The 25,226-nt window shown below is 40.6% G+C and overlaps 1 protein-coding gene across 1 annotated transcript in view; it reads left to right on the top strand.

Annotated features, from left to right (window-relative positions):
- LOC137436886 (plexin-A1) overlaps positions 1–25,226 on the top strand; it is a 427,871-nt gene that overhangs the window by 162,842 nt on the left and 239,803 nt on the right. The window contains 1 exon segment of the mRNA XM_068131094.2: positions 18,211–18,354. Coding sequence (XP_067987195.2) covers positions 18,211–18,354 — 144 coding nt within the window.

Raw genomic sequence — 25,226 nt, 5'->3', positions numbered from 1 at the left:
AACAGGAAGGGGAGATGAGAAATTCCATTGCGAGCCACACGTTGACTACGACAGGAGAGGAAGTCCGCGAGCCATGTGTGGAGGTTTCCATGGATACGATAAGGGGGGAGTTTGGTGAGCAGCACGGAGTGCCAGACTGTATCGAAGGATTGATAATGCAAACATCAAAATTGGTCCGCCTGTCCGCAGGCCTCTTTGCAATCATTATCAAGGTAAACCAATTCATCATCACAACCATGACATCATCAGATGCCACCAGTTTTATCATTCTCTTGGTTACCACCTGGATTTATGCTCCTACTAATACAAAACTAAACGAAGGCCATAAACCTCACACAGTTGGTCAGAGTGGTCTCTTAACATGTCTTATATTTTGTACACATTAGTCTGCCACCTTACTCTTCCATTCCTAATCCTTTCATATGCAGCACATGGCTGTTGGTTGCATCATTTGCTGGGGGCCCAGCTGTGCTACTGATGTAGGCTAAAGCAAAAATTTGTAATTTGTTCATGGTGCCGGTGATAACTCGCGTACTCTTCGAGAAGATGTTTAACGACCACCAACTAATGTCGGTGGACAGGATGCCAGTTTAACGTCCAACAGGGACACACACGCCTTGATGGATCATCCTGCCTGTGAAATACCGGGATGACAGTTTATAGAGCTATGTCGGGATTCAAACCCACGCAAGACAGCTTAGAGGCGAGTTTGCATACCTCGATGCCTTTCTGCCAGCCTAGGATGTAACCGAAGAAAATGAGCAGTAGAGAGAGAGAGAGGTGGGGAGGAGGGGGGGGGGGGGGGACACACGAACAGGAGGAATGAGGGACAAAATAGAGAGACACTTGGATAAGTAAGGGATGTGAGGAAGAATGAGCGCTGTGCTAGAACACAGGGGGTGAACAAGATGGATACAACCCACAAACTCTCAGGAAGGAAAAACTGGAAACTTGTAAAGAGGTGGACTTGCGGATGGAAAATATTATGGCTTTGGATGGGGGATGATCTGAGATGGTGGTGAACAGCTGTCTTGAATCCCTGGAGGGAAGATGCTTTGAGTTTCATCAACCTTTAACTGATATTATTTGAGTGACACGAGTCGATGTTTCTCTGAAAAACAATAGAAACAAGAAAGCTCGATTATTTGGAGATTACAGTTGATGTATGGCCTCTCGTATTATATGTTGAGGCTTCTCGTATTTGTCGAGACTGTTTTCCATGTGCATGAGCTCATTGTGACAGCGCAATCACATTGTTCGCTCATGGTGTATTAACTGTGTTGATCCAAGCTAAAACGTCTTTGAAAAAATATCTTTAAACTTTACACGTGGCTACTGAAAGAGAAGAAACAGCTAAATACATTCTATATATTTGTGTGTGTATATATATATATATATATATATATATATATATATATATAGATAGATAGATAGATAGATAGATAGATAGATAGATAGATATATATATATATATATATATATATATATATATATATATATATATATATATATATATAAATAAAATTATATATATATATATGAGGGGCAGTCAATAAGTAACCTTAAAATATTTTCACAACTTGTTTATTGCATGTACGTGTGTAACAACTGTGTTGTTTTTCAACATAATCTCCATTGCGTTCAATGCATTTTTTCCAGCACTTTACTGAGGCCTGGATTCCTCTAGAAAAAAATATTTTGGCTGCTTGTGTAGCCATTCGTGCACCGCCTCTTGAACCTCCTCGTTGGATCGGAAAGTGGTTCCACCAAGCACCTCTTTAAGTGGCCCAAATATGTAGTAATCTGAAGGGGCGAGATCTGGCGAATAGGGTGGATGAGGAAGACACTCAAAATGCATGTCCTCGATTGTTGCAGCTGTAGTATGGGACAGTATGGGGTTGAGCATTGTCATGCTGCAGCAAAACACTGATAGTGAGTAGTCCACGACGATTTGATCTGATTGCTGGTTTCAGATTATTTTTAAGGAGGTCGCAGTATGATGCACTGGTGACTGGTCCCTCTGGGAGATGCTCTGCAAGTGGGCCTTGGCTATCCCAGAGGAGCGTCAGCATCACTTTTACAGTGGACGGATGTGTGCGGAATTTTTTTTGGCTTTGGTGAAGTTGAATGGCGCCACTCTTTGCTTGCACTCTTCCTTTCTGGCTGAAAGTAGTGGAACCAGCTTTTATCCCCAGTCACTACATGCTGTAAGAAAGCGTCGCCTTCTGTTTTGTAACGTCACAGAAGTTCTTCACATATGCCCACTTGCCGTTCTTTCAGTTTGAGTGTGAGTTGTCTAGGCACCCACCTTGCAGACACTTTGCGGAACCCCAGCATGTTGCGAATGACATGGTGTGCTGAACCATGGCTAATGTTCAATTTGGAGACCACTTCATCCAGCGTAATGTGACGGTTTACCCTGAGCACGCGCTCAACTCCTGCAACCATTTCTGGTGTGTCGGCTGTGTGAGGCCGGCCCGAGCAAGCAGCGTCTGCCACACTGGACACACCAGTTTTAAACTTCCTGTCCCAGTCGTACACCTGCTGCAGCGATAAACATGCGTCACCATATTGCACCTTCATTCAGCGATGAATTTCACTGGGATTCACACCCTCACTTCCCAAGAAACAGATGACAGAACGTTGCTCCTCCCTGGTGCATGGTGCATGCTTCTAAGGGAGCCGCCATCTTGGAACAGCTCTACTTAGGTCATATGTTCAATATTGCCAGATCTAAAACAGGCAAAGCATGACTTGCCCATAAATATAACATACTGCATGTCATCTTCAACTACACACATTACATTCTCGAATTTATATCTCCATTTTAAGGTTACTTATTGTCTGGCCCTCGTATATACTCGTGTATATATTATATATATATATATGTATATATTATATATATATATATATATATATATATATATATATATATATATATATATATATATATATATATATATATATATATGTATATATAGACTTGGCATTTAATATGGAATATTTTTTTTTGTTGGGGTGAACTTACTTTTCAAGATGACTTAGAACCAAAAGTTCATGAGAATTATGTTGAAATTATTCCAGATTTTTGTTAATGTTGTGGTGCTGTGCCACAATGTGACCTTTAAAAGAAACAAAAACCACATTTGACATTTTGAAGCAAATAAATTGATCCTTGAAAGTGATGTAAACTGATATCGAACTCAATTCAAGGACAGTAATGTGTTAAACTTCTGTACGTTTTCGAGAAGTATCTCTTTATTTTGCACATTAGCCAATTTTTTTTTAAACAAAAACAAAAGTTAAATTAAGACTGGGATTACGGACAGTAAAATTACAGTTCAGTACTTCGTGTAACGCCCACGAGCATTCAGGAGAGCACGTACATGTCGAGGCATGCCGTTCACGAGATTTGCCAAGGTTTGGACAGGAATCGCTTGCCATGCAGTGACAATAGCCTGCTGCAAATCACACACAGAGGTCGGCTGCTGGTCCTAGTGGTCGATTTGATGCGTTAATTCTGCCCACAAGTTCTCTATCAGATTTATATCCGGGGACATGGCAGGCCACTCCATATGCTCGACACAACGGTCAGCAAGAAAGTGTTGGATCATGCGAGCACGATGAGGCCGTGCATTGTCATCTTGGAAGACAGTTTCCTCGAAAGGCTGCATGAGCAAATGGAAGCAATGTTTCTTCCAGAATGGCCCTGTACTTGAACTGGTTCAGGTTTCCATTCATAACAACCAGGTCAGTTTTGCCCCCTGCATGAAAAGCAGCCCAAACGGTCACTCCACCACCTCCAGCTTGGACTCTTGGCACAATACAATCTTCGTTGTAGGCTTCATGCACTTGTCTGCGCACTCGGTTGCGGCCATCTTGACGATAGACTACAAATGTAGACTCGTCACTGAAGGTCACGTGATTCCAGTGTCCTGGCTGCCATTGATGGTGCTCTCTGGCCCACTGCAATTGGCACTGGCTGTGTTGTCTGGTCAGGCGTGGCTTTCCCAGGGGATGCCTGGCAAGATAGCCAGCTTGAACCAGTCGTTGGTTGACTAGCCTGCTGGATACAGGCACATTTGTCAGTTGCTGCCACTCAGCCCGAAGATGATTAGCTGACTTGGTACGGCCATTGCAGACTAACCGGTGCAGCTGGCGATCATCTCTCCTTGTGGTTCTGCGGGGACGTCCTGGCCTCGGTATTGGAGTAGGGACACCCCTCTGAGCATTTCGTTTCAGGATCTTTGACACCTGACCTTGAGTGATGCCATACTGCCGAGCAATAGCACACTGTTTCATGCCGGAATTTCGTAAAGCCACCACTACATGAAAAACAGCATTGTCAAGTTGACGGACCATCTCCAGAGGGAGCGGTAATAACTGTGTAGACGTGCAGCAGTTGTTTTCCACTAATACAGAACGCAACAACCCTTATATACCCCATTGTGAAGCCAATCGTCAAATGTATCTGTCCTTACATTTTGTCACGCCACCTGTGATATTATCCTGTTATTGACTTATTGATGCGAAAGACAATCAGTGACATGGTTCTTTTAACAAAGAAATCACCGAAGCATAAAAGAAACTCACCAGATTGATATACTGAGTTCAGAAAGTAAACCCAAGTCAAGAAAAAAAAAAAAATTCCATATTAAATGCCAAGTCTGTGTATATATATATATACACACACACACACACACACACACACACACACACACACACAGACACACAGTGCATTCAGAAAGTATTCAGACCCCTTCACTTTTTTCACATTTTGTTATGTTGCAGCCTTATGCTGAAATCGTTTAAATTCATTTTTTCCTCATCAATCTACACTCAATACCCCATAATGACAAAGCGAAAACAGGATTTTAGAAAGTTTTGCAAATTTATTAAAAATAAAAAACTGAAATATCACATTGACATAAGTATTCAGACCCTTTGCTATGACACTTGAAATTTAGCTCAGGTGCCTCCCATTTCTCTTGATCATCTTTGAGATATTTCTACACCTTGATTGGAGTCCACCTGTGGTAAATTCAATTGATTGGACATGATTTGGAAAGGCACACACCTGTCTATATAAGGTGTCACAGCTGACAATGCATATCAGAGCAAAAACCAAGCCATGAGGTCGAAGGAACTGCCTGCAGAGCTCAGAGACAGGATTGTGTCGAGGCGCAGATCTGGGGAAGCTCACAAAAAAATTGCTGCAGCATTGAAGGTTCCCAAGAGCACAGTGGCCTCCATAATTCTTAAATGGAAGAAGTTTGGAACAACCAGGACTCTTTCGAGAGCTGGCCTCCCGGCCAAACTGAGCAATCCGGGGAGAATGGCCTTGGTAATGGAGGTGACCAAGACACCCGATGGTCACTCTGACTGAGCTCCAGAGATCCTGTGTTGAGATGGGAGAAACTGTAGGCTTCCCCAGATCTGTGCCTCGACACAAACCTGTCTCTGAGCTCTGCAGGCAGTTCCTTTGACCTCATGACTTGGTTTTTGGGTCTGATATGCATTGTCACCTGTGAGACCTTATATAGACAGGTGTGTGCCTTTCCAAATCATGTCCAATCAATTGAATTCACCAGAGGTGGACTCCAATCAAGGTGTAGAAACATCTCAGAGGATCAAGATAAATGGGAGGCATCTGAGCAAAATTTTAAGTGTCATAGCAAAGGGTAAGAATTCTTATGTCAGTGATATTTCAGTTAAAAAAAAAAAAAAATTTGCGAAACTTTCTAAAATTCTGTTTTCTCTTTGTCATCATGGGGTATTGAGTGTTGATTGATGAGGGAAAAAATGAATTTAAACGATTTCAGCAAAAGGCTGCAACATAACAAAATGTGAAAAAAGTGAAGGGGTCTGAATACTTTCTGAATGCACTGTATATACATATATATATATATATATATATATATATATATATATATATATATATATATATATGGTGGTCCAGAAAGCCTGGGCACATTTTGAAGAACGATACTTGCAACAAACAACAAAGTTTATTATTGTTCTTTGGTGCAAAGCAAAATATGATTAATCGTTAAACAGTCTAATAATATACATGAAACAGATCAGTTCAAATGTTCAAACTGCTTTCCTTCATTGTGTATGCACAGCTGTAGCCGTGACGAAACACTGACACACAGTTCTGCATGTTTCAGTTGTTAAGGCAGCAGTCTCGTTACGAATGAATTGTTTCAAGTCTCTGAGGGTCGTAGGATTCTTCGCATACACTTTGTGTTGGAGGAAATCCCAAACGAAGAAATCACAGGATGTTAAATCACAAGACAGCGGTGGCCATTCAACCGGACCACGACAGCCAATACATTTGTCTGTAAATTTCAAATCAACGGCCTGTCATACACTGGCAGCATAATGAGCAGGCGCACCATCATGCATGAACCACATTTGGCCATCGTTGAGTGGAAATACATGCTGCTCCAACATTAGAAGGTAATTTGGAGCATTCACATTTTCTTCTAAAAATATTGGTCCAACAATGCCTCCAGAAGAAATGCCTGCCCAGACGGACACACGAGCTTGATAATGGACGTTGTGCTCAACAGTAAATCGTGGGTTGTCTACTGCCCATATCATGCTGTTATGATGATTCACAGAACCAAATAAAGTAAACTTGGATTAATCTGACCACAACATCCTGTTCTGCAAATCATTGTCCCTATCCATTAACCCAAGCAAAGTCTCACATGCCTCAACGTGCCTCTAAAAATCATCCTCAGATAGTTGGTGAATTAATCTGGGTACATATGGTTTCGCATTCAGGTCTTTTAGTATTCTTCGAATCGATGATCGGCTTATGTTGGTGACGTTTGATAAACGATGAGTCGATAATGGTGTGTTACTGTCGAGTTGTTGTTTAATGACCGCTCTGCTTTCCTCAGTTCGAACAATACGAGGCCTACCTGGTGACTGTTTTGGAAGAATGCTGCCAGTTCCATCAAACTGCTTGTTTATTCTGCCGATGGTTCTTCTATCAATTCCGTCAGCGCCACATTCTTTGACAAGTTGTCTGTGAACTTCAGCCGAATTTCCAGATACAGAAAACAAGCGTACAGCGCAAATTTTCTGTCTCACGATGTCCTATGGCATATAAGGGTGTCTAATTCACAATGAACTGAACTAATGCAAAGACAAACGTATGCAGCACAGTGAGCGAAGCTCACCCCGATCCATATCACGTGATGCACCTCACCCTGTTGCGCATCACGTGATGCATGTGCTTGTTGAAGCGCTCACATCCATTTACGAGTAATTGTGTTTTGTTTTGCACCAAAGAACAATAATAAACTTCGTGGTTTGTTGCAGGTATTGTTCTTCAAAATGTTCCCAGGGTTTCTGGACCACTATGTATACATATATATATATATATATATATATATACATACATACATACATACATACATACATACATACATACATACATACACACACACACACACACACACACACACCATTTGTTCTTGTTTTTTTTCAGAAAACTGTTCTTCACAACAATTTTTTATAATTTTTTGAACAGTAACGGTTGAAATTGAAGTACGCCAAATGTAAGAATGTTGGCAACTGCAAACTGAGTTTGTTTCTTCATGGAGGTTTCGACCCTTTCAGCCAAGCATCTCTCCAAATGTTGGGTACACATCCTCAGCCATTCTTTGTCTGTCATTGGGGAAATGCAATCATCAGGATCTTCACTTTCTGTTTTCAGTATACAGCTTCACCCTCCTGCCTCAACACTCATTTATTATCATACATTTATAATACTTAAATAAAATTCCATCATATAACGAGAACAGCAATCTTTAGAGTGCAAACCTCCACCAGGCTGAACAGTTCACGTTTTGTATCCCACTGATAGGCCGGATCTGGATCCGCACCTGAATCAAAACCTAATCAGCTTGTTGTTGTCACCTACCCAACTCATCCACCAAATGTTGTCATACTCTGTCCATAACCTTTTGAGATATCGTGCTAATATATAGTTTTTGGCCCGATCACTCAATGGTGAAGAATCACTTATGAAATTCCCATATCTGGATCCGGATCTTCACCAACATCTAATCAGTTCGTCCCTGTCACGCACCTAACATGTCCACCAAGTTTCGTCAGAATCAGTCCACAAATTTTTGAGATATCCTGCTCACAGACAGACAAAAAGACAGACGGGTGAAAACATAACCTCGTCTAACTTCGGTGACGGAGTTAACAGCGTATCTTGTATTACTGGTGAATCCATTAACACTTTTAACTTCCAGATTACACACAAGGGTTGTCCTTATTTTTGAAGTTCAGTGTTTCAACGCTCACTCCTCATTTTGTTCAAATATACAAATAAATAATTATTAACGCCAATTTTTATCCATATTGATGAACATTTAGGGGTTGCTCAGTCAAGTTGACGCTTTACCTTGTGGTCCGCATTCTATCTGCATATTCTGAATACTGCGAACCTTTCTTGGTGACATATCCTTCCTCGTGGAGTGTGATTTATAGCACCTGGAGCGCAGCATCATGCAAGATGGATGGCCAAGGCATTATATGCCCTTAAGATCTAGATATAAAGGAGATCGTTTAGGTTCACCGGTCATGAGAAAAGTGGACTCCGTAGCATCTGCATCTTTGTTGTTCGAGTTGTCTACCTTCGGCCATGTTTCGCAGATGCTCATGCCATTTCAGATCCTTCTAATGACCTTAACCTCTTACAAAATCCTAAGTGTGAGAAGGTAAATTGTACTCTTTCAAAATACTCCTGATCTAAATTTGCTGGACACCTTTGGTATCTCAATGAGGATCTCATTGGTTCAGCGTATTCTTTCATTCAGCTGTATTCACAGAGTCAAAACGAACAACGACAAAGGCACTAAATGAAAAGGAAGGCCTCCAATCTCCAAAATTATGGGAAGCTTAAAATTTTTAACATTAAATATTACCTGCAGATAACGACCACATGATTATATGTGAGTCACAAACACACATACATGCACACGCACACACGCACACAGACACAAACACACAGACAAAGACACACACACGCACAAAGACACACACACACACACACATATACACACACACACACACACATACACACACACACACACACATACACACACACACACAAACACACACACAGTCACAAACACACATACCTACACGCACACACGCACACACACACACAAACATATACACATACCTACACACACTCACACACATACACACACACACACACACACTCACAAACACACAGACATACACAGACACACACACACGCACAAAGACACACACACACACACACATACACACACACACACACACACACATACACACACACACACACACACATACACACACACACACAAACACACACACAGTCACAAACACACATACCTACACGCACACACGCACACACACACACAAACACATACACATACCTACACACACTCACACACATACACACACACACACACACACACACTCACAAACACACAGACATACACAGACACACACACAGTCACAAACACACCAAATTTTGACCAAATCCATCCACAATTTTTTGAGATATCCAACCTTTGTTTGTTGACAAACAAACAGACAGTGTTGAAAACAACCTCCGTCCACCTTTGGTGGCAGAGGTAAACATGCCCATAGAAAGGGTAATTAAAGTAACTAAGAGGAGAAACAACAGATCGGTAAAACAGAATAGTTGTGACGATGATGGTGATTGTGAATGAAAACTTGTAACTCGAGACTTGACCCACATAAACCTTGAGACTCGGGACTCGATGGGAATCGACCAGTGAGACTTGAGACTTGACTCAAGATTCGATCCTTGAGACTTGACACCAGCTCTAGTATCCGGAGGCCCTGCTAATATCCATTTTCATGGTTTATTTATTTTCTCGTACATTTGGTGAGCTCCCACATATGTGTGAAAAAGCGAAATATAAAATAACAAAGTAATGATTGCAGAATTATAAGCCTCAGGACAAATAGACATTTTGTCCATAATGGATTGGAGTAAGCGGAGGTAGTATTATTTTTGGCAGACCAGGGAAACGATGGAACGTGGGAGTAGGCATGATACATGCCGAACAGGGTACCACGCAAGGCCAAATCACCAACAGTTCTTCATCCAAAGTTAAAATTCATGAATCGTAAAGACATTTAAGCAACAAATGAGAAGAGTGCATTCTGGCCACTGTGAATGCAGTTAACAGCACCATGGGAGCCATGGGGGATTTGGATTAGGCTCAGGAATTATAGACATTGTCACAAAGGTTTCCTTTGAGCCACTCGGAGAGGTGGTGAAACCAGAGAAAGTGTCAAAAGAATGTGGGTTTGCACTAGTGGTTACCTCGGCAAGGTGGATGAAGGGTTTTAAGAAAACCGTAGGCTCAGAAAAGGTGGACTTAATGGTGTGTATATTTAGTGCAACTCACACTGATTCACACTATCGACGGACTTTTCAGAGCTTAAATAAACAGAAAGCCCCCCACCCCCCTTAAGTGACCCCAAAGTAAATGTTTGTTCGGACCACTCTGGCTAAGCTTGGCTGGAGACGCAATCACTCAATGCTCATATGGAAGCATGCTGTTCATTTGCTGGGCCAAAGTGTAATGCTGTCTGTTGTCCTGCATCCAGTAATCAGGTCCACTGCTGTTTCGGTCTCACACGTGCAATTGCACTTTTGCCCAACCTGGCAGAGATTGCTTTCCTGGATGTAATGCATCCCTAGGGATGGTATTGTGAATTTGTGCAAGCTATTTTGTTTGCTATATAGTTAGGTGCTCATATGTGCTTCCTTGTGTGTCTGTCTCTATGTGTGTATATACATACATACACACATACAGTCACGTGAAAAAGTAAGTACACCCAATGTAAAGTTTTGACCTTTTCAACATATTTCAACATACAGCTATTTGATCTTCATTTCAACAATATTGATAGATAAAGGTGATATAATATAACAAATATCATGAAACGTTTACATTTTGTAGTCCATTGTATAATTTAAATAAACATAAATACAAATTTCGCATGTGGAAAAAGTAAGTACACCTCTACATTTATCACTACGTCAAATACCTAAAATTAGAATCAGGTGCACCAGCTCAGGTGCAAATGATTAGAACATCGTTAGAGAGGATCTTGGAGGAACCTGTCTTATTTAAACCTCAGACATTTCGTTTGGTTTGCTCTTTGTTGTTGAATTGTGCGGCGTCACCATGCCTAGATCAAAAGAGCTCTCTGAGGCCTTCAGAAAGAAGGTTATAGATGTCTACAAGTCTGGGAAGGGATTTAAAAAGATCTCCAAACAATTTGAAATCAATCATTCGACTGTCCGGAAGATCATCTACAAGTGGAGAAGATTCCAAACAACTGCCAACTTGTTCAGGCCAGGCCACCCCAGCAAGTTCAGCCCGAGAGCAGACCACAAGATGCTGAAAGAAGTCTCTAAGAACCCCAGAATGTCATCATGGGACCTACAGGTAGCTCTTGCCACTGTTGATGTCAAAGTGCACGAGTCTGCCATTAGAAAGAGGCTGCACAAATTTGATCTACATGGGAGGTGTGCCAGGAGGAAACCTTTGCTGTCCAGAAAGAACATCAGGGCAAGACAAAAGTTTGCCAATGTACACCTAGGCAAAGACCAGCACTTCTGGAACAATGTGCTCTGGACAGATGGGTCAAAGGTAGAGCTATTTGGCCACAGTACCAGAAGACATGTTTGGCGAAAACCAAAGACAGCATTTGACCACAAGAACCTGATACCAACTGTAAAGCATGGTGTTGGAAATATTATGGTTTGGAGCAGCTTTGCTGCATCAAGGCCTGGGCAGCTCACCATCATAGAATCCACTATGAATTCTTCATTGTACCAGAGGGTGCTTGAGGATAATGTGAGGACATCTGTCGGAAAGTTGAAGCTCAACCGAGGATGGACCTTGCAACATAACAATGACCCTAAACATACCAGTAAATCCACCAAGGAATGGCTGAAAAGAAAGAAATGGAAGGTTCTGGAATGGCCAAGTCAAAGCCCGGATCTAAATTCCATCGTGATGTTGTGGGGGGATTTGAAACGAGCTGTGCATGCAAGAAACCCCTCAAACATCGCACAGCTGAAAGAATTCTGCATGGAGGAGTGGGCAAAAATTTCTCCCAGTTGATGTCAGAGACTTGTAGACAGTTATAAGAAATGCCTACTTGAGGTTGTTTCTGCCAAAGGGGGCAATACCACCTATTAGAGCCAAGGGTGTACTTACTTTTTCCACATGCGAAATTTGCATTTATGTTTATTTAAATTATACAATGGACTGCAAAATGTAAATGTTTCATGATATTTGTTATATTATATCACCTTTATCTATCAATATTGTTTGAAATGAAGATCAAATAGCTATATGTTGAAAAAGTCAAAACTTTACATGGGGTGTACTTACTTTTTCACGTGACTGTGTATATATATATATATATATATATATATATATATATATATATATATATATATATATATATATTTATTTATTTATTTATGCATATATATTTATTTATTTATATATATTTATTTATATATATATTTTTATTTATATATGTATATATATATTTATATATATTTATATGTATATATATATATATTTATATATATATATTTATATATATATATTTATATATATTTATATATATATTTATACATATATTTATACATATATTTATATATATATATATTTATATATATTTATATTTATATTTATTTATTTATTTATATATATATATATATATATATATATATATATATATATATATATATATATATATATATATATATATATATATATATATATACTGTATATATATATATATATATATATATATATATATATATATATATATATATATATATATATATACTGTATATATATATATATATATATATATATATATATATATATATATATATATATATATATATATATATGTGTGTGTGTGTGTGGAGACAAAGTTGGCTAATAAGAGTGTTTATATAAACCACAAAAGGATCATCGTTGGACTTCAATGATAAATTGAAATTTTACCATTCTTTGTGAAGGACACTGCTCATTAATGGCCACAGTTCACATAGGATAAGCTGTTTTGTGATCCTTTTGAAAGGATAACGTATGTTCTGGCGTGGATGCTGGAGGCCTACTAGCACTACACCTGCAAAATGATATTTGTGGATGGAGAATGCGGAACTTTCAAAACGACAAAGGAATGCTAAATGAGGACTTTTGCACATGCGCTGTGTGATGTTTACACTGACTCAGTTCTGCTCACCGGGCACTTTTAGCCTGCCATTGCTAGCATGAAATCTTTAATTCAAATCGCCTTTTGAACGTAATTTTCAGTACTCTATTATGAAAGAGTGGCAATTTCAAATTGATTAACTGGAATTGTTGTATTCCTGAATGCAAATCGGACTCATGGAAACATAGGAACACGAGAAATAACCGTGGATGAGAGGAGTCGAGTTCGTACCATTCCCTGTTAATACAACTAATTGCCACAATGAATATACAGACTTGGCATTTAATATGGAATATATTTTTTTTCTTGACTTGGGTTTACTTTCTTAACTCAGTATATCAATCTGGTGAGTTTCCTTTACACTTCGGTGATTTATTTGTTAAAAGAACCATGTCACTGATTGTCTGTCGCAGCAAGAAGTCAACAACAGGATTATATCACAGGTGGCGTGGCAAAATGTACGGACAGGTGCATTTGATGATTGCCTTCACAGTCGGGTATACAAGGGTTGTTGCGTTCTGTATTCGTGGAAAACAACTGCTGGACGTCTCCAAACGTTATTGCCGCTTCCTCTGGAGATGGTCCGTCAACTCGACAATGCTGTTTGTCATGGAGTGGTGGCTTTACGAAATTACGGCATGAAACAGCGTGCTATTGCTCGGCAGTATGGCATCACTCAAGGTCAGGTGTCAAAGATCCTGAAACGAAATGCTCAGAGGGGTGTCCCTACTTCAATACCGAGGCCAGGACGTCCCCGCAGAACCACAAGGAGGGATGATCGCCAGCTGCACCGGTTAGTCCGCAATGGCCGTACCAAGTCAGCTAATCGGCTTAGGGCTGAGTGGCAGCAACTGACAAATGTGCCTGTATCCAGAAGGCTAGTCAACCAACGACTGGTTCAAGCAGGCTATCGTGCCAGGCGACCCCTGAGAAAGCCACGCCTGACCAGACTACACCGCCAGCGCCGATTGCAGTGGGCCAGAGAGCACCGTCAATGGCAGCCAGGACACTGGAATCACGTGATCTTCAGTGACGAGTCTGGATTTCTGGTCTATCGTCAAGATGGCCGCGTCCGAGTGCGCAGACAAGTGCATGAAGCCTACAACAAAGATTGTATAGTGCCAAGAGTCCAAGCTGGAGGTGGTGGGGTGACCGTTTGGGCTGCTTTTCATGCAGGGGGCAAAAAAACTGACCTGGTTGTTCTGAATGGAAACCTGAACCAGTTCAAGTACAAGGCCATTCTGGAAGAAACATTGCTTCCATTTGCTCGTGCAGCCTTTTGAGGAAACTTTGTCTTCCAAGATGACAATGCACGGCCTCATCATGCTCGCATGATCCAACACTTTCTTGCTGACCGTGGTGTAGAGCATATGGAGTGGCCTGCCATGTCCCCGGATATGAATCCGATAGAGAACTTGTGGGCAGAATTAACGCGTCAAATCGACCACTTGGACCAGCAGCCGACCTCTGTGCGTGAACGGCAGCAGGCTATTGCCACTGCATGGCAAGCGATTCCTGTCCAAACCTTGGCTAATCACGTGAACAGCATGCCTCAACGTGTACATGCTCTCCTGAATGCTCGTGGGGGTTACACGAAGTACTGAACTGTAATTTTACTGTCCGTAATCCCAGTCGTAATTTAACTTTTGTTTTTGTTTAAAAAAAAATTGGCTAATGTGCAAAATAAAGAGATACTTCTGGAAAACGCACAGAAGTTTAACACAGTGCTGTCCATGAATTGAGTTAGATATCAGTTTACATCACTTTCAAGGATCAATTTATTTGTTTCGAAATGTCAAATGTGGTTTTTGTTTGTTTTAAAGGTCACATTAACAAAATCTAGAATAATTTCAACATAATTCCAATGAACTTTTGTTCTAAGTCATCTTGAAAAGTAAGTTCACCCCCCAAAAAAAATATTCCATATTAAATGCCAAGTCTGTATATAACACACACACAGATGCTTCTTTTACCAATAGATGCAAAAATCTGGTATAATTTCCCTTGTGGCCCTGGAACCAAACAAAAAATACATGTAAAACATAACTCACAATATCCTTCCCATCGGTGTTCAGAAGCAACCAATTCAGATACACAATTCATTCACTTGTAGCAATCCCTAGGTGGTTGTGTAGGTGCAGCACATGTCCCTCCAATCAGGCCTTGCAGCGACCGACATGGTCGGCAGTTTGTAGTTCGAGCAACTTCTTGTTAGGGGAGTTGAGAAAGTTATCCAAGTCTTCTGTTGTGCAGAAGCACAGGCCTTTATCTCAGGTACTTTTCCAAGTATTTTTGGCTTATTTCATAAGCTTGGTGAACCATTGTAAGGAACGATCCATATCGACCACACACAATATACTTTATGATACTCTAAAAGCTGGCATTTCCCGGGGTCCCTGCACATGCGTGCTGAGTATTTTTGAATGGAATACATCATTTCCAAAGTGCCATATTTAATGCAAGAGATTACTTTCCTTTTTATGAGGGCTGTTATTTTGCTCAAATAAAAGTTTAACACCCGAAACATCAACTATTTGTTTCCGACGGCGGTTAGCATACCTCCATCAACATCCTGTTTGTTCCATCCAGATTCTAATGAGACAGTGATGGACCTGAGATTCTAATTTGTTGAGGAGAAAAAGACTGACACATTTACCTAACTTGTGTGGTTTTGATTTATATGATAATTTTCAGAACAGGGTCTTTCATTTGAGCTTTGGTTACTCAACGGACCTGGACTCGCACTGCTAGCTCACATGAGCCACACTCTTGTGTAAGCAACTTGGTGAATGTAGCTCTTCTTCCTTAGATGGTTGGCATTCTTCTGGCTGATTTTACTGCAATAACTAATTCTGTAGATATGCTTGAGAACCCATGATCCTGCGGACAACCGTGAGGACACCCCCAGCCCCTCCTCAACCCACAAATCCCATCTCCTCCTCCAAAGACAATGTGAAGGCCAAAGCAACTCCTATAGCACATATTGCATTGCGCAAACATTCCTCAAACACGAAATTAACTCGAATAAACTTTACACATAAAGTTTAGGTTCACAGAAAACAAGGAAGTTTTTTTGCAAACAATACGCAAATGTGAATTGGTAAGGAAAGCAGTCGGTTTTTGTTTTTTTCGTTTTCAGTTTTTTAGTTTTCAAGCAGTCAGTTTTTGTAAAAATAAAAAAAAGAAAAAATAATGTATCCCTCACGTGACATTTTTGATGACTTTGAAAAGGAAACCCACAATACATTTCATTTGTGACCACACGTCCGGAACCGCAATTGATGCTTTGGTACCCTGAGTGAGGGTCTACGTCGGAAGTTGTTATCAGTCACTGCTCGCGAAGTGTCCCCCCCTCCGATGAGTGTTGACCATCGGTTTACTCAGACAGCATGTCGTCTACTTACGGTTCAATAAACAGAATTTCCGATGATTTGTCCCGATAAGGCAAAACAAATTTCGTGCCAGTTTGTATGGGACACCACGCGATGTCACCTTTGCTCGAGTAATTCCTGCGTGCACTGGGCCTCACGGAGAGCTGACGGATATTTCAAATATAATGCTACTTTAATCACACTCGCGGTTTCCTTTGTCGACAGGTGGTGAGTGGCTTTCTGCTTTCCAGGGGGGACGCCTGCAGACTCTTGTGTTATGTACACATTTGGAAGTTGATGCCAGGACCACAGGATTCCCATTGGACTGGGTCCTGCTATGTTTGACACGCAATAGTCTCGTCATTCAATCACACGCTCGAGAAAAATTCTTTATTCCGTTAAATTCAGAAATACTGGCGAGTAGGCTTTGCACTTCAACAACTACCAGGTATGTGATTTTGTGCCTGTAGGAAATGCGCACGATCTGGAAACTTCCTACAAATTCCAAGACGGCATAAAAAAAAAACACCACTTTCGGGAAGTCCTTGCTTTTGCCCTTTTGTGCTCCTCTATCCGCCAATCTCGTTATTCACAGAACCACATAAAGTTTAAGCTCATTGCCTCGATTCATCGAAGTGTGTTAATGGCATGAGGATTTAATTGGCTGCACAATGACGCTTAAGTGAATGATTTGCATCTCGCCTTGGCTTCTCATGTGCTCCGCTCCACAGATCTGTAACGCCCATGGCTTTGAGAATATTTATTTACTGATTCTGGTTTTTTTCCTTTTTTTCTTTGTCTGTTTTCCACTCCTTTTTAAAATCTTTTCTTATGCATTGTCATGTGACTTGCTGCTCCATACTATGCAAGCAACATGGGCAATTCCGCCTGCCGGATTAATGGAGAACGGGAGCGGTGGTGAGTGGACAGCTTTTATTTAGGGATGTGGATGAGGACACAATTAGTGGATTCCTGAAAGAAAGAAAAAACAGGCAGGGCATCTAGACCATACTTTAAAAACAACCCTTAATTATGTGCAAATCAATCTAATACAATTATTAACAGCAGTTATTAGCATTATCATCCGTCGAGTGGAGTGTCCTGTGAATACCTGGTAATTTGGTTCCCACTGGGATGATTCCATCTTCCTTTCTGCACAATTTAAACACCAGACAATCTTGTGAAAAGAGCAGCACTAGTTGTTTTTTAACATCACGTCACAGCTCTTATAATTTATTTGTGATTTATCATGTACTCTACTCCGTCCACAGAATGTACTTGTGATTTACCATGCAATTGGTAAATGATGAGGTGAAATGATTTGCCATGCAATTGGTAAACGATGAGGTGAAATGATTTGCCATGCAATTGGACAGAAAGGTGACCTGTGTACTTGAATTACATTTTCACCCAATTGTGCCTAACCCTTATGTTCCGCTCATTTACAGAAGTACTCACGCGTCTATTTGGCAGCGGAGAGAGAGGCGCGAGGTCGTGGTCGTGCACCAATTGCTTTTGCCATGTTTTTCAGGTGCGAGTGGACGGCAGTACAGGTGCCGGATGGCCGACTGCATGGCAGTACGAGGTTGTGGCCGTTGACCCAGGAAGATCCTTATTGAGAGATCTCGACTTCAGCCCAAACCATCAGTACATATACACCTTGTCGGAGATGCAGGTATGTGTTATTGTGTTACTGTGTTACTTAAGTTTCTGCATTTAGAAGACATTTCAAGTTTTCCTTTGAACAGGACGAGATTACCTCTTCAGATTTCGTTTATGCAGATACTAAAACTAGAACGGCACTCGGAAGAGAGCGTACCTCCGCCAGGCTGAACAGTTGACATTTTATATTCCTCTGATAGGACGGATCTGGATCCAGCCAGACCTGAAACAAAATCTAATCGGCTTGTTCTTGTCACCTAACCAGCTCATCCACCAAGTTTTGTCAAAATCCATCCACAACTTTTTGAGATATCTTGTTATACTGCATGTCATTTTTGGCCCTATAACTCAATAATGAAGAATCACTTGAAAAATTCTAGTATCCGGATTCCGATCAATTCATCCTCGTCACACGCCCAACTTCTCCACCAAGTTTCATGCAAATCCGTCCATAACTTTTTGAGATATCCTGCTCACAGACACACAAACAGATAAACAGACAGATGAAAAATCACTCATTGAGCGACACTTGGCAAAAGAGAACAAAGCAGAATGGCACTCGGTAGAGCATCTTTTTGACCTCAAAAATAATTGGTGGTTGAACTTAGTGACCTGATATGTAAATCCAATTCAAATTTCAAGTCAATCGGATGAAAATTGAGGCTTTTATAAATTAGAAAAAAGTGGTTGACCTTTGGCCTATTTTGACCTTTTGGCCTATGCCGATCTCAAAAATAGTTGATGGTTGAATTCAGTTAGCTGATATATAAATCCCATTCAAATTGCAAGCGAATCGGATGAAAATTGAGGATTTTAGAAATTTGAAATTGTTGTTGACCTTTGGCCTATGTTGCTCTTTTGGCCTAAGTTGATCTCAAAAATAGTTGGTAGTTAAATTCAGTTTTCTGATATGCAAATCCCATTCAAATTTCAAGTCAATCGGATTAAAATTGAGGATTTTAGAAATTCGAAAAAGTGGTTGACCTTTGGCCTATGTTGACCTTTTGACCTTTTGACCTCAATAACATATAGGATTTTGTTGGACCACGAACTCTACCATTTGGTGAATTTTTGTGCAGATCGGTTTCAAATTGTGACCTGTAGGCAAGTATAAGTGAGCGGACAGACAAATGAAAACTCACTCGTTGTGACACTTGGCAAAGCAGAACAAAGTAGCATGGCACACAGTGGAGCATCCTTTTGACCTCAAAAATAATTAGGGGTTGAATTCAGTGACCTGATATGCAAACCGTCTTCAAAGTTTAAGTTAATCGGATGAAAATTGACAATTTTAGAAATTCGACCGATGTTGACCTTTGACCAATGGTGATCCCAAATATAGTTGGTGGTTGAATTTAGTTTGCTGATATGTAAATCCCATGCAAATTTCAAGTGAATCGGATGAAAATTGAGGATTTTAGAAATGTGAAATTGTTGTTGACCTGTGGCCTATGTTGACCTTTTGGCCTATGTTGATCTCATCAACAGTTGCTGGTTGAATTCAGTTTGCCGATATGTAAATCCTCTTCTAATTTCAAATCAATCGGATGAAAATTGAGGATTTTAGAAATTTGAAATGGTTGTTGACCTTTGGCCTGTGTTGACCTTTTGGCCTATGCTGATCTCAAAAATAGTTGGTGGTTGCTTTCAGTAAGGTGATATAAAAATCCTTTTCAAATTTCAAGCCAATCGGATGAAAATTGACGATTTTAGAAATTTGAAATTGTTGTTGACCTTTGACCTATGGTGATCCCAAAAATAGTTGGTGGTTGAATTTAGTTTGCTGATATGTAAACGCCATTCAAATTTCAAGTGAATCGGTTGAAAATTGAGGATTTTAGAAATTTGAAATTGTTGTTGACTTTTGACTTATGTTGACCTTTTGGCCAATGTTGATCTCATCAATAGTTCGTGGTTGAATTCAGTTCGCCGATATGTAAATCCACTTCAAATTTCAAGGCAATCAGATGAAAATTGAGGATTTTAGAAATTTGAAATGGTTGTTGACCTTTGGCCTATGTTGACCTTTTGACCAATGCTGATCTCAAAAATAGTTGGTGGTTGAATTCAGTTTGCCGATATGTAAATCCTCTTCAAATTTCAAGTCAATCGGATGAAAATTGAGGATTTTAGAAATTTGAAAAAAGTGGTTGACCTTTAGCCTATGTTGACCTTTTGACCTTTTGACCCCAAAAATATATAGGATTTTGTCGGACCACGAACTCTACCATTTGGTAAAGTTTCGTGAAGATCGGTTTAAAATTGTGATCTGTAGGCAAGTATAAGTGAGCGGACAGACAAACACACACACAAACACACAAACAAACACACAAACAAACACACAAACCGGAGTGAGCAACAAACTTGAAAAAAAATTTAATAAAAATTTGCCAAGTAACAAACAGGTGGAGAGAAAGGGGCGACAACATAACGTCCGCCAACCAACCGACCACAATATATACATCAAGGAGTGGACAGATTCGGAGGAAATATGACTCTCAGCTATTCATGGTAACTCGACTGTCCTGTAGAATGAGACAGGGCCACCAGCTGGTGTCACTAGCAAGTCATTGCTTAATGGATGCTCATTAAATAAACAGGAACACGTGGATGAGGATTAGGGTGAGATAGGGGAACGCAAGATGGTTACCAAAAGCTGCTTGGATACAGAAGCATTGTTGGCATGAAAATCTGACGTGCTATTTCAAATTGACAGTTTTGGTTTATTAATTTACCTTCAATGAAATCCTCCTTCGCATCTCTTCCGAACTTTTCCGCCACTCGAGCCATCAATTGTTGAAGCCTCGTGAGCCTGCGGCACCAGATTCGGTACTGAATTGTGTACGCCATTGCTTGGGTGGTTTTACGAGCTCATAATTTGCTTCCCCACCGATTGTTTTTTTTTACTATTGTTCACATTTTACTTTGCTGTTATTATTTTAAAGTTAAATTAGACATGATATTTCCTTCCGGCAACCTCCGAGGCTCATGGAGGAGCTTCAGCGTTCATAAAGATGATTCCTACACTTACACTTTTGTATCTCGCTGATCGGCCCAATCTACACCTGTACCTGAACCAAAATGTAATCGGCTTGTTCTTGTCACCTACCCAACTCATCCACGCATCCTTGGCTATCACTGGTCGGACTTTGTATCCAACGAGCGGTTGCTACAGTGCATTCAGAAAGTATTCAGACCCCTTCACTTTTTTCACATTTTGTTATGTTGCAGCCTTATTCTGAAATCGTTTAAATTCATTTTTTCCCTCATCAATCTCCACTCAATACCCCATAATGACAAAGAGAAAACAGGATTTTAGAAAGTTTTGCAAATTTATTAAAAAGAAAAAACGGAAATATCACATTTACATAAGTATTCAGACCCTTTGCTATGACACTTGAAATTTAGCTCAGGTGTCTCCCATTTCTCTTGATCATCTTTGAGATATTTCTACACCTTGATTGGAGTCCACCTGTCGTAAATTCAATTGATTGGACATGATTTGGAAAGGCACACCTGTCATGTGGGCATGAAAGCCCACAGAATCTTGTTCCTCACAGTCTGAGAGTCCTTTAGGTGCTTTTTTACAAACTCCAAGTGGGCTTTCATGTGTCTTTCACTGAGGAGAGGCTTCCGTCTGGCCACTCTGCCGTAAAGCCCAGATCGGTGGAGTGTTGCAGTGATGTTTGTCCTTCTGGAAGTTTCTCCCATCTCCACACAGGATCTCTGGAGCTCAGCCAGAGTGACCATCGGGTTCTTGGTCACCTCTCTTACCAAGGCCCTTCTCCCCCGATTGCTCAGTTTGGCCGGGCGGCCAGCTCTAGGAAGAGTCCTGGTTGTTCCAAACTTCTTCCATTTAAGAATCATAGAGGCCACTGTGTTCTTGGGAACCTTCAATGCAGCAGAATTTTTTTTTGTAGGCTTCCCCAGATCTGTGCCTCGACAGAATCCTGTCTCTGAGCTCTGCAGACAGTTCCTTCGACCGCATGGCTTGGATTTTGCTATGATATGCATTGTCAGCTGTGAGACCTTATATTGACAGGTGTGTGCCTTTCCAAATCATATCCAATCAATTGAATTTACCACAGGTGGACTCCAATCAAAGTGCAGAAACATCTCAAAGATGATCAAGAGAAATGGGAGGCACCTGAGCTAAATTTAAAGTGTCATCGCAAAGGGTCTGAATACTTATGTAAATGTGATATTTCTGTTTTTTCTTTTTAATAAATTTGCAAAACTTTCTAAAATCCTGTTTTCACTTTGTCATTATGGGGTATTGAGTGGAGATTGATGAGGGAAAAAATGAATTTAAACGATTTCAGCATAAGGCTGCAACATAACGAAATGTGAAAAAAGTGAAGGGGTCTGAATACTTCTGAATGCACTAAGAGAGACTCAGATGAGATTTGTTTCCTGTATGGTCCATGAGCGTCAGCTGCGGCTGTATGGACATGTGGCTCGTTTTCCGGACGCTGATCCAACTCACCAGATGCTTTCAGCATGGGAGTCTCATGACTGGAGGAGGCCAACGAGCCTACCGCATGCCTCGTGGTTGCAGCAGGTTGATCGGCATCTCAAGGAGATAGGGATTGGCCAGGCATCAGCCTGGGGGATGGCCAGACAGAGATCTCTGGAGTACCATCAGAAAGTGGATGCGGTGACCCGCTGCTCCGGCGCATTGCTCCCATACCTGATCTGACCTGACCTGACCTTTTGGCCTATGTTGACCTTTTGGCCTATGTTGACCTCAAAACTACTTGGTGGTTGCATTTATTGACCAGATATGCAAGTCCTCTTCAAATTTCAAGTCAATCGGATGAAAATTGAGGATTTTGGAAATTTGACAAAGTTCGTGACCTTTGGCCTTTGACCTATTGACCTTTTGACATCAAAAACAACAGGCTTCTTGCTTATGACCAATTCTACCATTTGGTGAAGTTTTGTGAAGATCAGTTGAAAATTGTGACCTGTAGGTGACTGACATATAGACAGACAGACAGACAGACAACCAGACAGACAACCAGACAGACAACCAGACAGACAACCAGACAGACACCCAGACAGACACCCAGACAGACACCCAGACAGACACCCAGACAGACACCGAAACAGACACCCAGACAGACACCCAGACAGACACCCAGACAGACACCCAGACAGACACCCAGACAGACACCCAGACAGACACCCAGACAGACACCCAGACAGACAACCAGACAGACAACCAGACAGGCAACCAGACATGCAACCAGACATGCAACCAGACATACAACCAGACAGACAGACAGAATAACGCACAAGACCAACCAATATACGGTACTTTAAAAATCTTCGATTTTCGCAAGTAACAAACAAATAGACAAGCATGAGTGAGTGTATAACCTCCGCCCATTCTCGGTGATGGAGGTAATGATTTTAGATAACTCAACTAGGTAAAACACATGTAAAGAGTCTCTGATCCGCTTGTCTTGCAGACACTATGCTCTTTAAAGCAAGGGATTTGTTGTTACACTGTTATTACGCTTACAAAACAGAACTCAGACGAGTGGGTTGAGAAGAAAAAATGGGAATTCTTTGATCGACACCTATGCTGTAGTATTGAGCCTTATGCGCAGTTCAACTCCTCAAAGTGTGTCTGCTTGAGTTGGTGTTCGATGTTTTCAATATTTATGGTACTTCTGCTTTGGTTGACACAGCAGACAGAGAATCGCAAATGGCTCATATTGAGGCCTATATGTTCAATAAAGTGAACTTCTTCCAGCGACTGACCATGGGAATAAATAGGTTGGTTCGTTTGACAATCTCTCCAGAATGGCAGAGTGAAATAAGTGGGATTTTCCATGATTGAAGGACATCTTGCATTTATCAGACGAGCATCTAATCAATTTCAGATCAGCAGAGAGTGACGCAGCTGCAGTCTGCCTTGCAGTGGGATGGGATACTATACGACACAATGTGGCGTCATCTGCAAAAAGGAAGAGAAGCTCTTCAGGGCATCAGAAATGTCATTTAAATATATAAATAATGTTTAAGTTGTCCAAGATATATTGAAAATCACATGATGTTGGCAAACTATTTCAATACATTAATAAAAGCTGACTGAGTGCAGTACAAACTAGAACAGCACTCATTAGAGAGCATTCCTACGCCAGGCTGAACAGTTTACGTTTTCTATCCCACTGATAGGCCAGATCAGGATTCGGACCTGAACCAAAATCTAATCAATTCGTCCTTGTCGTAATCCCAACCTGTCCTCCAAATTTCGTCTGAATCTGTCCACAACTTTTTGAAAAATCCTGTTCATAAACAGACAAATGAAAAATCGCTCATAGAGCGACACTTGGCAAAACATAACAAAGTAGAATGCCACTCAGTAGAGCATTCTTTTGACCTCAAAAATAATTTGTGGTAGAATTCAGTGACCTGACATGCAAATCGTCTTCAAAGTTTAAGTTAATGTGATGAAAATTGACAATTTTAGACATTTGGCCTATATTGACCTTTTGGCCCAAGTTGACTTCAAAAATAGTTGGTGGTTGAATTCAGTTAGCTGATATGCAAATCCTATTCAGATTTCAAGTCAATCGGATGAAATTGAGGATTTTAGAATTTTGTAAAAAGTGGTTGACCTTTGGCCTATGTTGACCTTATGACCTATGTTGATCTCAAAAATAATTGGTGGTTGAATTCAGTTCGATGATATGAAAATCCTATTCAAATTTCAAGTCAATCGGATGAAAATTGAGCATTTTAGAATTTTGTAAAAAGTGGTTGACCTTTGACCTATGTTGACCTTATGACCTATGTTGATCTTAAAAATAGTTGGTGGTTGAATTCAGTTAGATGATATGAAAATCCTATTCAAAATTCAAAATTTGAGGATTT

The sequence above is a fragment of the Myxine glutinosa genome, chromosome 11 (assembly GCF_964187855.1).
Source record: "Myxine glutinosa chromosome 11, kmMyxGlut1.1, whole genome shotgun sequence".
NCBI classification, from domain to species: domain Eukaryota; kingdom Metazoa; phylum Chordata; class Myxini; order Myxiniformes; family Myxinidae; genus Myxine; species Myxine glutinosa.
The sequence above is the reverse complement of the archived record's forward strand: the minus strand, read 5'-3'. Positions and strand labels throughout refer to the sequence as shown.